Here is a 16,807-nt window from a genome sequence, read left to right on the forward strand (position 1 = left end):
TAAATAGAGATTTCTGGGGATACTACTCAGAGCCCTAAGGATTGCCAAATCAAACCCACCAAATGCTCTAGCCTCAGATAAGGCCCATTTAAGACAGAGCTTCTGGAGTCAACATGCACTAAAGAGCAACAGTAAAATCAGTTTACAATCACTGCACATTTTCATGCCAGTTTTGATTCCATATCTTATCATAAAACAAAAGTAGGGTGACTGGAATGCAATCAGGACATCTGGTTCAATTCTGGATTCATGGTGGACTCTGTCTGACTTTTCTCAAGTTCCTTTAAGTTTAATTTCACACCAATTAAGGAAAAGAGGTTCACAGGGGCATGAGTTCTCTCATTTTGTACAGAAAATACTTCATATACATATCTGGACTGTAACACAAAAAGAGAAACAAATTTTAACAAAACCAAGGCAGTAAAATTCAGGTAATTCTGTTTCACATTTAATTAAAATCTAATATATTTAGTAAGGGTTAGTATCTAAGATGTAATATTTATATCTCCCTTTTGTTTCTGGTGCCTGAAGTAGTTGATTCAGAGTGTTCATTGGGCCATATTGGCAGGTAAAATCCCTGAGGCACAAGAAAGGTCATCTGTATTAAGTCACAAAGCTTCACGATGGGAGAACACAAGTTTCCTACCTTCCAGCAAAGTTCCAGCAAGAAAACTATAGCCTGTCAACTTCTTCATGAACTTGTTTACTCTGTTTGAATGGATACCTATTCTATTGTCTATTGGTTGGTATTCAACACCTATTCTCTGATTTTATTTGTATGAAGAGCAAAAATACACAGTTTGAAGATAAACTAAAGACTTTTAAATTTAAAATGCTCTTGAAGTATTAACAATTTAATAAATCCAGGGTTCCCATTCTCATCAGTAGCCGACATCCTCTCAGTTATACCACTTTGAATCTGGTACTGGACCATCTTCCAAAAGAATAATGTTTGGCTCTCACTTCATGAATATAAACTCTGTGGGCACCCTCAGAACATTGTGCCACATTGATGACATCTACTAACGCTGGAATAGAGGTCAGTATGGCTTTTGAGAATTTATGAAATAACACTGGGTGTCTGAAGAGATGGTTCAGCTGTCAGGGTACCATCCTAAAGACCCAGGAAACTCAATCAAATTGCTCAGTGAGACATCTCCTCTATTTGGCTCATACAAGGACAGCTGGGGACCAAGCCAACCGTGCCAATTACAGCAGCAGCAGAAATATGAATAACTATGATGCAGAGATGCCTTAACTCAGCTTAAGTCTGGAAACAATATATGTATGTAAACGTGGTGCCTGGGGCAAATAAAACTATTTAGTTGAGTCAGAAGTCCTCTTCTGACAGAAGTGGGCATCCAGTGCCACAAGGGTGATGCTGTGCCACTTAGATTCACTGGTTCAGGCTCCCTTTAATTTGAGGATCTCTGCACCACCCTGCCTTTTTCTTGCTCTGTGCATGCCAACACCATCTTTGGAAGGCAGATGCTTACTCTGAGATAGGCAGATGCAAACCTAATGGCAAGTGCATCTGTAATTACCACACCACCATGGGAATGTTAATAAGCCATGACAACAGTTTGTTCAAGCAATGGCATTTCCCCGCTCTTGATTTGGAACTAGTTTGTCTTCAGTTAACTGGGAACATGTGCAAGGAGAGTTTGATTATGCCTAGAAGAGAACAAGGGGACACACCTGCTAACCTAATTCCCTACTTTTCCAATGGTGAGGTTGAAGGTGTTGTGAGGATTAATACACTTCACACTGAGAATTCCTCAGCATGTTATTGATACTGGGTGGCACACACCTTCCAAAGACAAGGACAGAGAAGCAATTTCAGACTTCACCAATAATACTGAACAGATAATTATGGAGAACACAGTATTTAGTATAGAACCTTTTAGGATAAAAAGTGGTTTTCTCTGACCTGCAGAAACTATTTCTAAAGTAAAAGCCAGAAAGTCTCCATTATCTTTTAACTTTTTTTAGTCTCACTCCTCAGGTTAACAAAGATGCCATTTGTGCTAGTTATAATAGATTTGGTTATGTGACTATCTATGCATCTGAAATTGAATAGCCAGACTATGGACTTTTAAAAATGGCAGGGACAGTATTTTAATAACCAAAAAAAAAAAAAAAAAAACCAAAACTTTTTTACCTGCTGCTTGTAATCACCAGCAAATCACATATTTAACTTTTCAGTTGAATCAGCTCTTTTTATTGTCAGGTTGTAAACTGACTATCTGCATTACCACATCTAAGAGACTGGAATTGATAGTTTTACCACAGAAATATTTACCTCTCTATTGTCATACCTCAAAACTTCAGTGTAGATAATGCAGGTACACTGCACAGCACAAGTAAAGGGAAACATTACAAGAGAAAAGAAATCCTGCCAAAAGGATGTAGGGCAAGAGCTCAGCACTAACTCAATGAATCTGAGCAAGTTAACTATTTCCACTCATATTTTACTTCTTGTAAGACAGCAGGACTCAAAAATAAATAAAACACAACAACAGAACAACAACAAAACCCCCCAAAAGATCTGTATCTATTTTGGAATTAAACCTTACACGAAGATATTTTAAGAACAATTGAACTCAGACTGGTGATGCAAATGTGTTTTTTCGCATAAAAGTGTTTACTGTGAAAAGTAGTTTTTGCTTCATTGTGCATTTTTTTCCTAAAAACTGCTTAGAAAAGCTTATATTCTTATTTTTTCCCCCTCTTTTAGTGATTCTTTGCACATGCAGCTGTTTTTAGGACTGAATTTCAGAAAAACCTCAGATTACAGAATTTTAAGAGTAAGGCTTGTCCTCCAATGTCATGAACTCTATGTGAAACTTCATGTGATGCCTTCATTAGGAAAAATTCTTTCATGGAAAGGGTTGTAAAGCATTGGAATAGACTTCCTAGGGAAGTGGTGGAGTTACCATCCCTGGAAAAATTAAAAAAAACATGTGGATGTGACACTTAAGGACATAGTTTAGTGGTGAACATGGTGGTGGTGCTGGGTCGAGAGCTGGACTTGATGACCTTAAAGGTATTTTACAACCACAGCTATTTTGTGATTCAGTGGGAACACCCCTGGACTATGAAATCAGAATTTTGTTTTTAACAGCTCCAGCCCCCAAAAGAAAAACACAAAACCAACCAAACAAAAAAAGGCACCAATCCCCCCAAACAAACAAACAAACAAACCCACCACCAAAAAAACACCAAACAAATCCAATGACCAATCCCTTCTTTGATGTACCATCAACAAATATTCAATGTTTCTCCTTCCCTACTGCCAGTTTCCCCTCTCCCTCCTACTACAATGTTGTTTTTTTCTGATCAAACATTCATAAACATATGTAGAAAGTTCATTATGTCATGTAAAAACAGAGCATCACTGCAGAAACAGACTTTTCTATAGTTTGACAGATAAAGATGTTACTTATTTAATACCTACAGGTCACAGATTATAGATTCGGTGTAGCTATGAAGAGAAAAATTTGTCTTCATTTTCAAGCTTTCATTGACTTAGGTGTAAACAGAGACTATGTAATCTGGAAAATAGTCAGATGTGTATTTAAGGTTCAATAAAACAATAGAAACATTCACAAATCACAATTAAAGAGTAAGATTTATTTAAAATAGTTTTTATAGTATTTACATGATACTCAAGTCAATGGCTACAGTTGTCTGGCCTTTATCTCTGTGCAGAGAAACAGATATCAGAACTCCATCTAACAGCAAAAGGACTTCTCTGCAGAAAAGGAGTATTTCTGGGTTTGTTTAGTTGTGGTTCATTTTTTTAAATGAGATCCTGAGTAGCTAGAAATGCAGAACACATGACTCACAGGAAATTCTATTTCTTTTAATCACCATTTTCACAGGAAACAATGGTTTCCCCAGCCAGATCTGCTCTTTTATGCAGCAGATAAAGTGTTCATTCAAGTACCTAGGACCAAAATTAAAAAAAAATATAAAAGAAAAGGCTATCTGTGGCACATAAAGGGCTGCATAGAATAAAGCAGGTGATTCCTGAGGTTTTATACACAGATAAGAATATTTTGATTTATACTAACATTTGCAAGTGATACAGAAAAGTTGAATATATTGTTTTAAAAATTAGCAGCACCTAAGAGGACCATGCACTCAGAACTGAAACCCATTACTATGACATCAGACATCTGTAAATTTACTTGCAAGAACAGTAAAATCAGATTAAATCCACCATGAGTTTTTGAGGACTGTATAGAAAACACCACCTCAGAGCTCTCAATCCCAGCAACATAAATTCAGTATGTACACAGGCTGTATAATCCAAAGCCATTCATAAAAATGTAATGCAGAGGTGCTGGGGGGGGGGGGGGATTATTTTGACTAAATGCTAAAAGCTGCTGAACCCAGTGTGTGGAACTGCCATAGACTGGCACAAATCCCTTGAACATCTGATCACTCAGACAGTCACTTACAGACCTGCAGGCATGACCTGAATACTGAACAGCCGAGGAACAATTTTGACCACTGTCACAAAGCCACAGACAAAAAAACACTCTAGTTAATCAAAACTCTCAAAAATGCAAACAAAACTGAATTCATGAATTTTTATGTGGAATGGTAAACTTCCCAACACAGCCACGACCTGGGCTGCAACAACTAAGTGACCATAAAAATTAAATACAACTTTCATACATTTTCTCCCTCTGGGAACAATTAGCAGCTTACAATATTTAAAGTGTGTCCTTGGATTTATTATTAAAAAACACAGAAAAATATTCTTTTTTTTCTCCTGTACCATGTTAACCTGGTACACTAGAACACCCCTTTAGTTTCCAGCTCTTCCACGCTTTTGGATTAGCCCCACACCTTTTCAGCACTACTTTATAAATATACCCACTACTTAAATATACACAGAGCTAGAGCTTGATTTTCTATTCTTCACTAAATCAAAATTCCCACATACTCACATGGGAGTTATACAACTCCTGAAAGCTTCAATCAGACCCTGCAAGGTGCAATCAAGTACCACCCCTGAAACAGTACTCCTGGCACACAAGTCTCCCATCGACTCCAGGAGGAGTTCCATGGCTGCAGAGTGTGCACAGTTCTGCCAGCAGACCTCATCTCACATAGCACTGTTTTCTTAAAATAAAAGAAAATAAAAGTCCAGAGATGTAGCATTCATATTATACCACAGACAATCTTCGCTGGGAAAAGTCAGCATTAGTTTTTGCTTAGCTCAGAAGTTAGGGTGTTATTCCCCCTATGCAGAAAGCACAGGAGTACATAAATTATTGCATTATTTATTCCTGATGGCAATGCCCAGTTGGGTATAATTCACCTTAAATTTCAAGATGAATAAGGCAAGATTTACAAAATTAGAATACAGAAACAAACAAACAAACAAAAAAAACCCGAAAGCAACAAACTCAAAGATTCTATTGTGAAGTATAGATGCCTCATACAAAATCATTCAAGTGATTAGCAAATAACACCATGTTTCAGCACTGTGAAATGTTGTCTTTTTAATTCTGTACTGTTGCTACAAAAAAAAACCATCAAATGAATGCAAATGAATCATTTAATGTTGCATTTTCTAAGATCTGGTGTGGCCTCACCTCCAGTGATGTGTGCAGTTTTGGGTGCCACAATATAAGGATTATATTAGAGAGCATTCAAAGGAGGGTAACAGAGATAGTGAAGGGTCTTGAGGGGAAGCTGTACGAGGAACAGCTGAAGGCACTTGGTCTGTTCAGCTGGGGAAGAGGAGACTGAGGGGAGACCTCATTGCAGTTACAACTTCCTCATGAGGGGAAGAGGAAGGGCAGGCACTTTTCTCTGGGAAGACCAGTGACAGAACCCAAGGGAATGGCCTGAAGTTGTGTCAGGGGAGGTTTAGGTTCGATATTAGGAAAAGGTTCTTCACCCAGAGGGTGTTTGGGCACTGGAACAGGCTCCCCAGGGAAGTGGTCCCAGCATCAAGCCTGACAGACCTCAAGAAGAGTTTGGACAATGCTCTCAGGCACATGGTGTGACTGTTGGGAATGGTCCTGTGCAGGGCCAGGAGTTGGACATCAATCCTTGTGGGTCCCTTACAACTCAGGATATTCTATGATTCTATGAATATCTGCTTTGTACACCTTTTAGTGAATGAGAAACACTATTACATTTTCCAGAAAGTATCATTCAGCAATCTAAAAATTATTTTTCCCCTATGGCTTGTGGACCATTATATGAAAAATGTCTTAAAAGCATTTGTTTGAAGGCACCTCCTAGGACATTCTGGAGACCCATTAAATATAAACATTTAATAAATTAATCAAGAACCATTTTAGGAATAACAATATTTCCTCCCTCTTGTTCTTATGCTCCAGAGTCACTACTTTTTTAGCCAGAAATTACTTTTCTTCCTGTAACCAATCTATATCCATTCACTCATATATCATGTCTTCCTTTCAAGTACCTTTGCACTCTGTTTTGTTCATCCCTGGGAATCATCATTTTTGCAATCAAACTCTATCTCAGCAGTTATTTCACCAGGGTACTTGCTCAAAGAACAGTTTTAGCCCCCACTCCCTCGTAAGGCAGAACTCGCAACACTGATTACAGTGCAAAAGAGATATTTATGAACGAGGAGGGTATTTTAAAATTGGCCTGATGCAGATCAGCTTAAAATTCAAGTACTTTACATTACCATTTGCTAATTTAAGATAACCATTACCAAAAGGCTAGGGAAATAAAATGCTTAAAAAAAAAAAATGAAGGAACTGAACACCAAACAAAAAAAACGTAATTAAATCACTGGAAAGCCCATGAAAATAACATGTAGTTCTGAATCTTTCACAGAAGAGATGGGCAATTTCTCTATGTTACATGCAATTATGAATGTCATGGAAGAGTCAAATAAGGAACTAGTATTACTCCATTACTTACAACACAGCAATTAAGGGTCTGAACATATTATTTGTTCAGACTTCTTTTTCTCTTGTGTAATCTATTGACACAGCACATCAAGTAGATCAAAGTATCAGCAGATTTAAGAACAAATTCATGCAACAAAGATCTGCCAAGATCATTAGGGAAGATCACATAGATATAACCTGACATATCCCTGAACCTTGTAGGTGCACTGACAGAAGTATCACGCTGTTCTCATTCTGTACTTACTCTGTTTCTTTATGACTCCTGCTTTGAGTCTCTGTTGAGGTCACTGGAGCACATCAATCTTTTTTCTGATCCAGTAAGCACAGCAGCTTATGAGTATGATATGTTCAAGAATGTTTTAAAAATGCCATATGATGTTATTCCTAACAACTGGTCTTCAGTGCATGGAATTCATCTTACTTTTCTACTCTTTTCCCCAAATGCTGGATCTGTAGGGTTTTTTTGCTTTGACTAATTAAAATAACATAATGAAACAATATTAACATAACACCATTGCAGTTTGCTTACATGTTTCTTGTTATAATAAAGAAAAAAATTCATAGTTTTGTCAGTAAAAAAACCTATTCATAGAAAAAGGCAGAATTACCTCTCCCCTCCAGTTTATATCTGTGACCATACACTGCCTGTATACACTGACCATACTTCCTGTATCTGTTTTTAAATACTTTATTATTTTAAGCACAGATCTGAGTTCATGCAAGCCAAATTCAGCTACAGCACAAAGGTCTACCAAGTTAATGGGTTTGAAATTGCTTGCAGGTTGACTGAATTTGGTGCAATGTGTTTTAGTAGCAAGAAAATTGATGGCAATGAGTGTTTTTAAACTGAATCCATAGTACGCTCCAAATGGCACCTCTTGGGCAAAGTGATGAGGACAGCAGCTTGTCATATGATTTCCAAGTATGAATTTCAGATCATACCAAACAACCAGTATTGTCACTTAGGCTACAACTGCAATGTAAGGAATCAGTTTAATATTAGCTAACTGGAAAGGTCACTTTGAAAAGGAAAAAGTTTCATTCCTAGCCTTATAAGTTATTCATATGCTACAGGGCTGAACATTGCTTAATTATGAAGTTATTCATCAGGCTTTGTCTGTTGTTTAGCAATACTACTCAGGTAACTCGAACATTAAATAAAAACCAGTGCACCCTTCTAAAACCACAATAAAAGTTTAAGTAGGAGGAAAAATACAGCTGGGTAAAAAGAAAACGAGCCACTTGTACCTCCCTCTCAATTTTTTCTTCAAAGAGAGCCACTACATCTTAAACGAACATAAATTAACATATCAATGATCTGTGCTTTTTATGGAAAGCTGGTTCTTGAAGGAACTTGTATAGTATGTGTATAAGAGGAAATTTATTTCAGTAATGATAGGCAGGACTACTGAAAAAGCTGACTAAACCTCCACAGTACTACATGTTGCTTCCCAACTTTATCTGGATGTTATCCATCCACAAACCGGTTATTTCAGATAAGATTATGATTGGATCATGGAAACTGGTAGCAAATGACACCCTTGGTTAGTAGATTTTTAGGCTTACCAAAATTATTTGTTCAAATAGGTTTCTAAAAGACTTGATCTCTTCATCCTATTTGCAGTGCTCCTTATGTATCACATTAAAGAACAGGTGAAACCAAATGACCACATTTTTTCCTTTCCAGAAGAGGAAGAAAGCAGGTGAAACATTTCAGCAGGTGTTTGGTTTAACTTTAACAGTGTTCTTAAATAGGCAGAAACCGTGTAATGAATTTTCAGTTGATACACTTCACTGTCTACTTCATTCCCAAAATTACTTACTTGAGACAGTAAAATAACCACTTTTAAAGAACTAGTCCTGTTTGTCTCTTGCGCAAACACAAACTTAAGTCGATGGAAATTCTCCTCTGACTAGAATTAGTAAAGTTTGGCTACAGTCATAGAATGGCTTGGGTTGGAAGGGACCTTAAAAGATCATCTAATTCCAAAACCCCTACTGTGGAGAGGGACACCTTCCACCAGGCTGCTCTGAGCCCCATCCAACCTGGCCTTCAACTTCCAGGGATGGGGCATCCACAACTCGTCTGGGAAACCTGTTCCAGTGCCTCAACAACGACAATACTCATAGTCATCTTCATGTTTAAGAACTACATTATAAATATCTCCTTCTGCAGTAGATCTTAATTTGGATTTGTAGTTCAAGCTATTACTCCCATGCGTTCATTAATGATCCAGGTGTTAATGCACAAAAGCAAAGAGAAATTTTCTGTTAATCATAATTTTCTAAGTCCTAACAGCAGCATAAATGGATAGTATTGCCCATCTCATGCTATTTCAAAAATGAAAGCTGATTACCTCCTGCCATTTGAAGAGACACTTCCACACACTCCACTGAACCCACTGAAGTCAACTCATTCCTGATTAGTGTGAGCCTCTGGGTTAGTGCAACCAACAGTTCTTCCATGGAGCAACTCAAATGCAGATCATTCAAAGACTTAGGGGTCTTGTTAAGCAAGGTTTTCTAAAATGTAGACCTGTGTACACACATATTCTGTTTCCTTTCCACATAACTTTTAAGTAACACTTACATGGATTTTTCTTCCAGGATTTTAATATCCGAAGCTGTCACCGTAAATAGCTGTAACCAGATAAATGACTCTCCCTGTTTTTCTTCTTTTTTTACTGCTCTCTTGTACTCTTTTCATTCAATAAATTAAGAGGTAGATTCTAAGCTCGTCTACAGCAGAACAAATCATAAAATGTCTTCTCTGATTAATGATATTATCAGTCAAGAGATAACAAAGTAAAAATTCAGCCACATAACAAATATAAAAACCTTGATACCCTTATTTTGAGGACACCCCATTCAAGATGTTATCGCATAACGCAAGACATCTAAAGAGTATCTTACTTTATTAAATTAACTCTTTTTATTTTCCTGCTATCTTTTAAAAAGACATACAAATCCATACAAGCACAGTATTAAGAGAAATGGAGCTACAAAAGCAATAAAAAAGATTTTACTAAAGAATGCAGATTTATTTCACTGAAGTTGGACATCCAGAGATTCTTGAGGTAACAGCAAGTAGTGCTCTGAATGGTCTATTTAATAGTAAAAATTATTCTGATTTAAACTAGTCAACAAAAATTGAATATTCTACTTAAATACCCAAACTAGAAAGCAATTAAATACACTAAGGGGGGAACCTAATTACTAGGTCAGAATTAGGTCATGATTAATTGCTTAGGTCAAAATAAAAAGTAATGGTAAGATACAACAGATACCAATAGGCCTGGAACTAGTCTATCAGAGCCTCCAGATTTGAGTATGCCAGGATACAAGCAAGTTTTACCTCCCATCTCTGCTATTTCTGAATTACAAGAGACATCAAAAATAAGATTCAAATGACCTGTGACACGTAGAACTTCGGGATACACTTTATCAAGTATATTGCCCTTATATTACAAAGCAAATATGAGTGCTAAAAAGACAAACAAAAAAACTAAATAAGACATCTGACTGACATTACTCGATATAAACTATTTAAAATATGAATACCAGATATGATCCAGATTCTTTACCTGAAGAAGTCTATATACCACTCTTTCAAGAATAAATTTTCAACTCCCAGACACAAATTAGTGTAGTTAAAACGTGTTTCCCGAAATGTCATATTAACTTGACTCAGTACTGCTGGAATCAAATGGCGTGTGCTGAATGTAACTGGAGGATTACTGGAGTAAATTGAAAGAAAATCAGTAAGTAAACACGAATCACTTGGAAAAGGTGTCTCAAAGTAAAGGTCAATGAAAGGGCAAACAAATACAGTATTTGTTCTCAATATACTTGTTGTAGAAGGTGGCCATGAAAGGTAAATCCTACATAAATTCAACCTAACAATCCAGTAACATTTCCATAGATAAAAAAAATTAGTTAACTAAATAAATATGTGTTGTGCTTTAAGTCCAAATTATGCTATTCAACCTCTTAGAAAAGACTTTAAAGCTTTATGTCTATGCCTTTATCATTCATATATTTCATAATTTAGAGCCACTGAAAATGATAAAAATACCTCTAACTCCATTTTGACTAGGACTGCATGAAACAAAGCTCTCTACATTATTTCTCAACTATCTGTTCTTAAGTCAGTCTTTCAGAACACCTCATCAGTCAAGGTTTATTTTCAGGCAGATATTTTGAATCTCATATTCACCTGAAGAGGAGTAACATAGCCTAAAACAGAAAAATCAAGCATTCATTTTTTGTCTGATTAGTTTGTTCATTTTGCAAGGCTGAAAAGGAGAAGGGAGGAGAGTAGATGTATCTTAATCTTAATGCAGTTGTATAAATCAACTGTAGCAGAAACCAGTGGCCAGTTGAAGTCTCAGGATATGTTTCAGATTTCAGTATGCAATCAGAGTAAAATATTAGTTCCACTTAATCCAGTGGAGAAACTCACTGATTTCAGAAATTCCAAATTTCATGGATTCAGTATGCAAAAAGTAGAAAGAGGCAGGATTCCAGACTGCACTGTGGTGAGTAAGACATGCAGGCTGGCATCTCCCTTGGGGGGATGTTCCTTATTAACAAACAGTCCCTTATATGCACTTGTAAAGAGAAACTCTTCAGGAAAAACAAGAAGCAGCTCAGTATCAAAGCAGTGAAAAGAGGAGACTTGAAGCACAATGACCGAACAAGTACTCACTCCTCTGAATCTCCTGGATGAGCACAAAATAGCTTAAATTCTACAAGCAAAACATTTTCTACCACCAAAATTTGCTAACATAAAGAAATGTATATTATGCAGAGTGATAAAAGAAATAGGATTCTGAAATCTGGGAAGATGTCCATTTCATCCACTTTTAGTCAGTGTCCCCAGACACTGGTAAAAACCAATGAAGCTTTTCCTTTTGAGTGTTGTATCACTACATGTCTTAAAAAGCAGATTTCGAAAGTGGAGCATGATTTTTTTTGTTGGTTTGGGGTACGGGGTGGTGGTGGTGCATCAATGTGTGTATTTTGTTTCTTTTTTTTTAATCAAGGCAAAGCTAGTTAAATTTGAGCCTTCACACTGGATGAATTGTCTGGACAGCTTTGAAAGATTCAGGAAAAGAATACTTTTGTTTCAGCATAATAACATCGTCAATTTAAGTCCTCCCTTGCCATGAAATTAGGAAAGGGAAAATTTGGCCCTGGTTGATAATTATGACATTCAGAAACTCTTAACTTAAGGGGCTAGGGGAGGGGGTAGCTGTCTGCTACTTGTTTTAAAACTGCTCTGATTTTCTGGAATGGAACAAATACAGCACCATTCCCTCTTTCCAATCCTGAACACCAGCACTTCCCAAAGAAAAAGCTTCAGCCATTCTTCATAAAATCTACTGCAGCTCCATTCTTCAAAATATAAATCCTCAGCCTAAGACTATGGATGTGTCCAAAGCAAATGAGCCAAATCTAGTTTCTGGCTTTTTCCTGATGATCCAAACTATTTCTATTTAACATCAAAAAAGTAATAATCATCACTTAATACTTGCATAATAATGCTTTTCTTAAAAACAAACCAACAAAATAACCCTCACAAACACCACAATCTCCAGTTGATGATGTTAAGTGTTCCCCACTACTGCATTTCCATAAAAAAAAGATAAATCCCAAGAGTTTTAAGAATAGCCTCAAATTACTTGATTCACTTAGTTCTCTAGATTACTTCAAGGATGTGTTGAAAACAAAAAAAAAAATATACAGTAAGTCCCTCACCATGATCACACTTATTAAAATTAATAAAAAAACCCCCACATCACTGTAGGTTTTTCCTCTCTCCTAGCAACCTAAATGTGGGTATTTTCCATATGCAGATGTTCTCCCACTCCCATTTACTATGCCCTGCTGTGGATCGAAGCTGCATGTTTCTGCTTTTTCTACAGCCAGTTAAAGAATCTCATTCTTCCCCTGCCAGTACAATCCATTCCCTCTAGTTAAAAAAAAAAAAATAAATTAAGCTGTTTCTTTAAATTGAGAGCAATAGCAACTTACTATCAATACGAGATTTATTCAGATTTCCTCCTCTTCTTTTCATCCCCCCTCGTATCTACCCTCCTATAATTTTTAAAATTCGGCTTAATATAATTTCACTCCATTGTTTATCTCCTAACATTTGTGATAGTAAGACACCAAAACTATGCAATCCTCCTCCACTGCAGCGATCACACTTCACGAAGTAGCTTTCCACCGTTGGAGGAGGCACAGAGCACATCTCTACGCACATTATTACACCCAGGTAGATCAATGCAAAGCCTGGAGGAAGCTTTCCCGTTCCCTCCTCTGCCATCCCAGCCCTGGCTGTGCTGGAAAGCCTCCGGACCTGTTTCTGGATGGCTGCTCACCGGGAGACTCTTCGGAGCGCATCCCGGGGTGGCAAAAGCACGGAAGCGTTTCTAGAGAAACTGAGAGCATCTGGTGTCTCCTTGCTACTTATCAACGAGAGAAAACACCTGGGCGGTGCGAGCTTCAGCTATGAATACACCGAAGGCCACCTTCACAGCTGCAGCTGTTATACCTCAAGGCATAACCCCCGCCCCTTCCTCAAGCGCAACAGATCTCTCTGTCCCTTCCCAAGACACCGTGTAGGGCCTGGGTGACACGTGCAGCCCCTGGGTAACACAACCAGCTCCCGGGTGACCCACCCATCCCCCGAGTGACCCACCCAGCTCCCTCCCACCCACCCCCGGTCCCGCCGCGCCCCGTCCCGGGCGCTGCCCGGCGCGGCCGTGGAGCTCTGCCGCCCTCTGGCGCCCGGCGGCGGCACCGCGGCCCGGGGCCGGTCCCGCAGGCACCCAGCTGGGGGGTCGGGCGGGTTTTACTTCTCCCCTAGAACCTCCTTAGGAAGGCGGGCCGCCGCCCACCCCCTCAGGTGCGGCGAATCAGCCTCGCACCGGGCACCTGGCGCGGGGGGAGCGGGGCCAGGGGCAGCTCCGCGCGGGCGCCGGGAACTTGCCCGAACAGTTTTCCAAACACGGCAGTGGTCATCCCTCACCGAGGGGCTGTGCCCCTCCCGACGGCCCTTCCCCGCCCCGTCTCCTCGAGGAGCACAAATCCGCAAGTAGTCGCGCGGGGGACGTCCAAAAAAAAAAAAAAAAAAAGGCAAATAAATGAATAGATCTATATATGTTTCAGCCCTCCCCCCAAAAAACAAGCCCAAAACGCACGGCTGCAGCGCAATCCTCGAGTCCGCGTTGTACACACACACACGCATACATACACGCACATACATATGCAAAGAGCGAACCGTGCCCGGAGGCGCCAGCCCAGCGCGCTCTGTCCCCGCACACCCCTGCCCCCGCGGCACAAGGGCTCCGCACCCGCGCACAGCCCTGTCATCGCCCAGCCCCGCGCCGGGGGGCTCGGTGTCCCGGCAGAGCGCCGGGAAGGGTCTTCGGGAGAGGAGGAACCCCGACAGGCAGACTTCAGGTCAGGTTTCTCACGGGCTCTACCGCCAGCACTTCTCCCTGCTCCTAAAAACGGAGCCCGCGCTACCTTCCCCGAGAGCGGATGCGGATTTTAAGGCACGGTCCCTGGAAGATACATTTTTTTGAGTCGCTCCGTCTCCCTCCCACATTTATCACGCAAAAAAAAAAAAGGGGGGGCGAAACCCCATGCAAAGCAGCTAAGTACACTTAGCACCTTCCAGCTTTGTTTTTTTCCTCATAAATGACACCTCTTGAAGACTTAAAAAAAAGGTGGGTGACGAAACAAGTTTTAGGTCCTTCTTAATTTGGCTCCAGGATAATGCATTGCTTTATTTTTTTTCTCCATTTCTTTGCCGTTAATCTGAGCGAGCGGACAGCACAGGTAAGAATAATGATTAATTTAGGAAAAAAAAATAAAAAGAAGAAGAAGAAGGCGGCAAAAGGCGGCCCCGCTCCTACCTTGCCCGCCACTGAGGAGCAATCCGAGCAGGTAGAGAGGCAGGAGGCTCATGTTCAGGAGCTCGCGCCGGTGGACAGTTCCAAGTTGGAGGATGCTCGGCCAGCCCAGGCAAACCCTGCCGCTGCCGCCGCCCGCGCAGCCCCGCACCCGCGGAGCGCCGCTCGCCAAGTGACGGCCGCGCCTCCCCGCGCCGCGCTATATCGGCGGGGCAGCGCCGCCGCGCAGGGGGCGGGCGCTCGGCGGGACCGCCCGATCCCTCCGCCGCACTCGCTGCTTCGCCACACCGACGGGCGGCAGCGCCGAGATTCCTCCGCCGCTCTCAGAGGCGGCAGCAGGCTCGGAGCATCCTTCTCTGCATCCCTCCCTGCGTCCCCTCCTGCATCCCCTCCTGCATCCCCCCCTGCATCCCTCCCTGCATCCCCCCCATTGCATCCCTCCCCTGCATCCCCGCCCGCCCGCCCGTCCGCAGCCCCCCGGCGGGGTAAGGCAGCTCCCCCACCAGCTCGCCACCGCGGCCCCTCGGAGCCCGCTGAGAGGACACAGCCTACACCGGAGAGGCGGCGGCTTTGGCGGAGAATCCCGCCGGGAAGACCCCAGCATCCCGGGCCGGGAGAGACCGGGAGCGGCGCTTCGGCTGCACGCGCAAAGGGGAGACGCGTCCGGGGACTTGGAGTGTCCCTGGCATTCCCTTTGCCTTCGGGAGCGGCCGGCCCGCAGCCTTCCCGGTGCCCCGCTCCGCCCGCGGGCGGTAACGCGCGGCAGCGCCCGTGGGAAGCGGGACCGCCGCGTAGGGGTGCGACTGTAACTAATCCCCCGGCGGGTTTATGCCTGTCCATTCAGCTGTCTAAGAATTCACTTGGTTGGGCTCCTGTTATTAGTCCAGAGGGGGAAAAATACCTCTGCTATTCACGGCTGCGTGAAATAAACCCGATAAAAATAAATTGCTTACCGTTTTGATGCCTCGGTGCTGTGTCGCTGAGGATCTTGCATTGTAAGAAAAAAAAAAAAAAAAACCACAGCATGAATAAAGATGTGGCTTTTTGTCCGGCTTAACTTTGAAGAGGGATTTTTTTTTTTATTTTTTTTTTTTGAGGGTGTTAATTAAGCTATAGTCTCCAAAAAGCAGCTTCCATAAATCTGTCACCTTACCACCTGTATGATACATGGAAGGAGATGGAAGTGGGTCTATATTAATGTGAAGCAGCGGTGACAGTAGTTAATAAAGGATCAACCCAAATTAACATATCACTAATATTTTTCCCAACCCTTCCTTTGCCCTTTTCAAGAGGATTTGGGGAGGGGGAGGGAGATATGAAGTCCCTTTGCAGCAAACTGATATGAATGACATGATGGGTATCTTCCACTTGACTCTCTGCACAGTAGTCTTACAAAACTATGAAATATAGGAATAAGAAATTATAGAGTCTGAACTTTGTGGGAAGAACAAGATAGGTGATACAACCCAAAGTCTTTCCCCAGAGGATGATGTTTTAGGACACTGGAGAAAATGCTGGTAGAGGGGAGGCTGAGAGCTTCATGCCTTTGGTTGGTTAATCTGCACGACGTAAATCAGAACCATATTGCTTGTCTACACACCACATGGCCCCACTCTGAAACTAAAGATTTTTGTAACCTACTAGAAAAAGAAGTGGAAATTGAACTGTTGTTCCTCATAGAGTTCTGGAAATCCAAAATATGGCATCTTCAGCAAAAGTTTGTGGGTAAGAACTGGATTTATACTTAGAAGCTGCTTTGCTCCTGAATGTCATGAGAACTGTTTTATTGCAGGAACCTTTGGCAGGGGCCTTCAGTGTAAGTTCAGGAAAGCACAACAGAGGAAGCTTTTGGTGAAGGAGTTTTCCCAGGTAAGAAGTTTCCATCAGCCCTAGTACCCAACTGCATAAATAGACATCATTAATAAGTTAATACAGAAAGATGATTAGAACAAATATTAGATAAAA

General features: G+C 41.0%; 1 protein-coding gene across 1 annotated transcript in view; it reads right to left on the reverse strand.

Annotated features, from left to right (window-relative positions):
• Window positions 1-14,998, reverse strand: part of NCAM2 (neural cell adhesion molecule 2) — a 277,189-nt gene extending 262,191 nt beyond the window's left edge. Inside the window, exon 1 of the mRNA XM_051779598.1 lies at window positions 14,846-14,998. Coding sequence (XP_051635558.1) covers window positions 14,846-14,897 — 52 coding nt within the window. The 5' untranslated portion in view covers window positions 14,898-14,998. The remainder of the gene's footprint in view (window positions 1-14,845) is intronic.
• Window positions 14,999-16,807: the final 1,809 nt, after the last annotated feature.

Source organism: Manacus candei, unplaced genomic scaffold (genome assembly GCF_025592945.1).
Source record: "Manacus candei isolate 608988 ecotype Guabito, Panama unplaced genomic scaffold, ASM2559294v1 h1tg000014l, whole genome shotgun sequence".
Lineage (NCBI taxonomy): Eukaryota > Metazoa > Chordata > Aves > Passeriformes > Pipridae > Manacus > Manacus candei.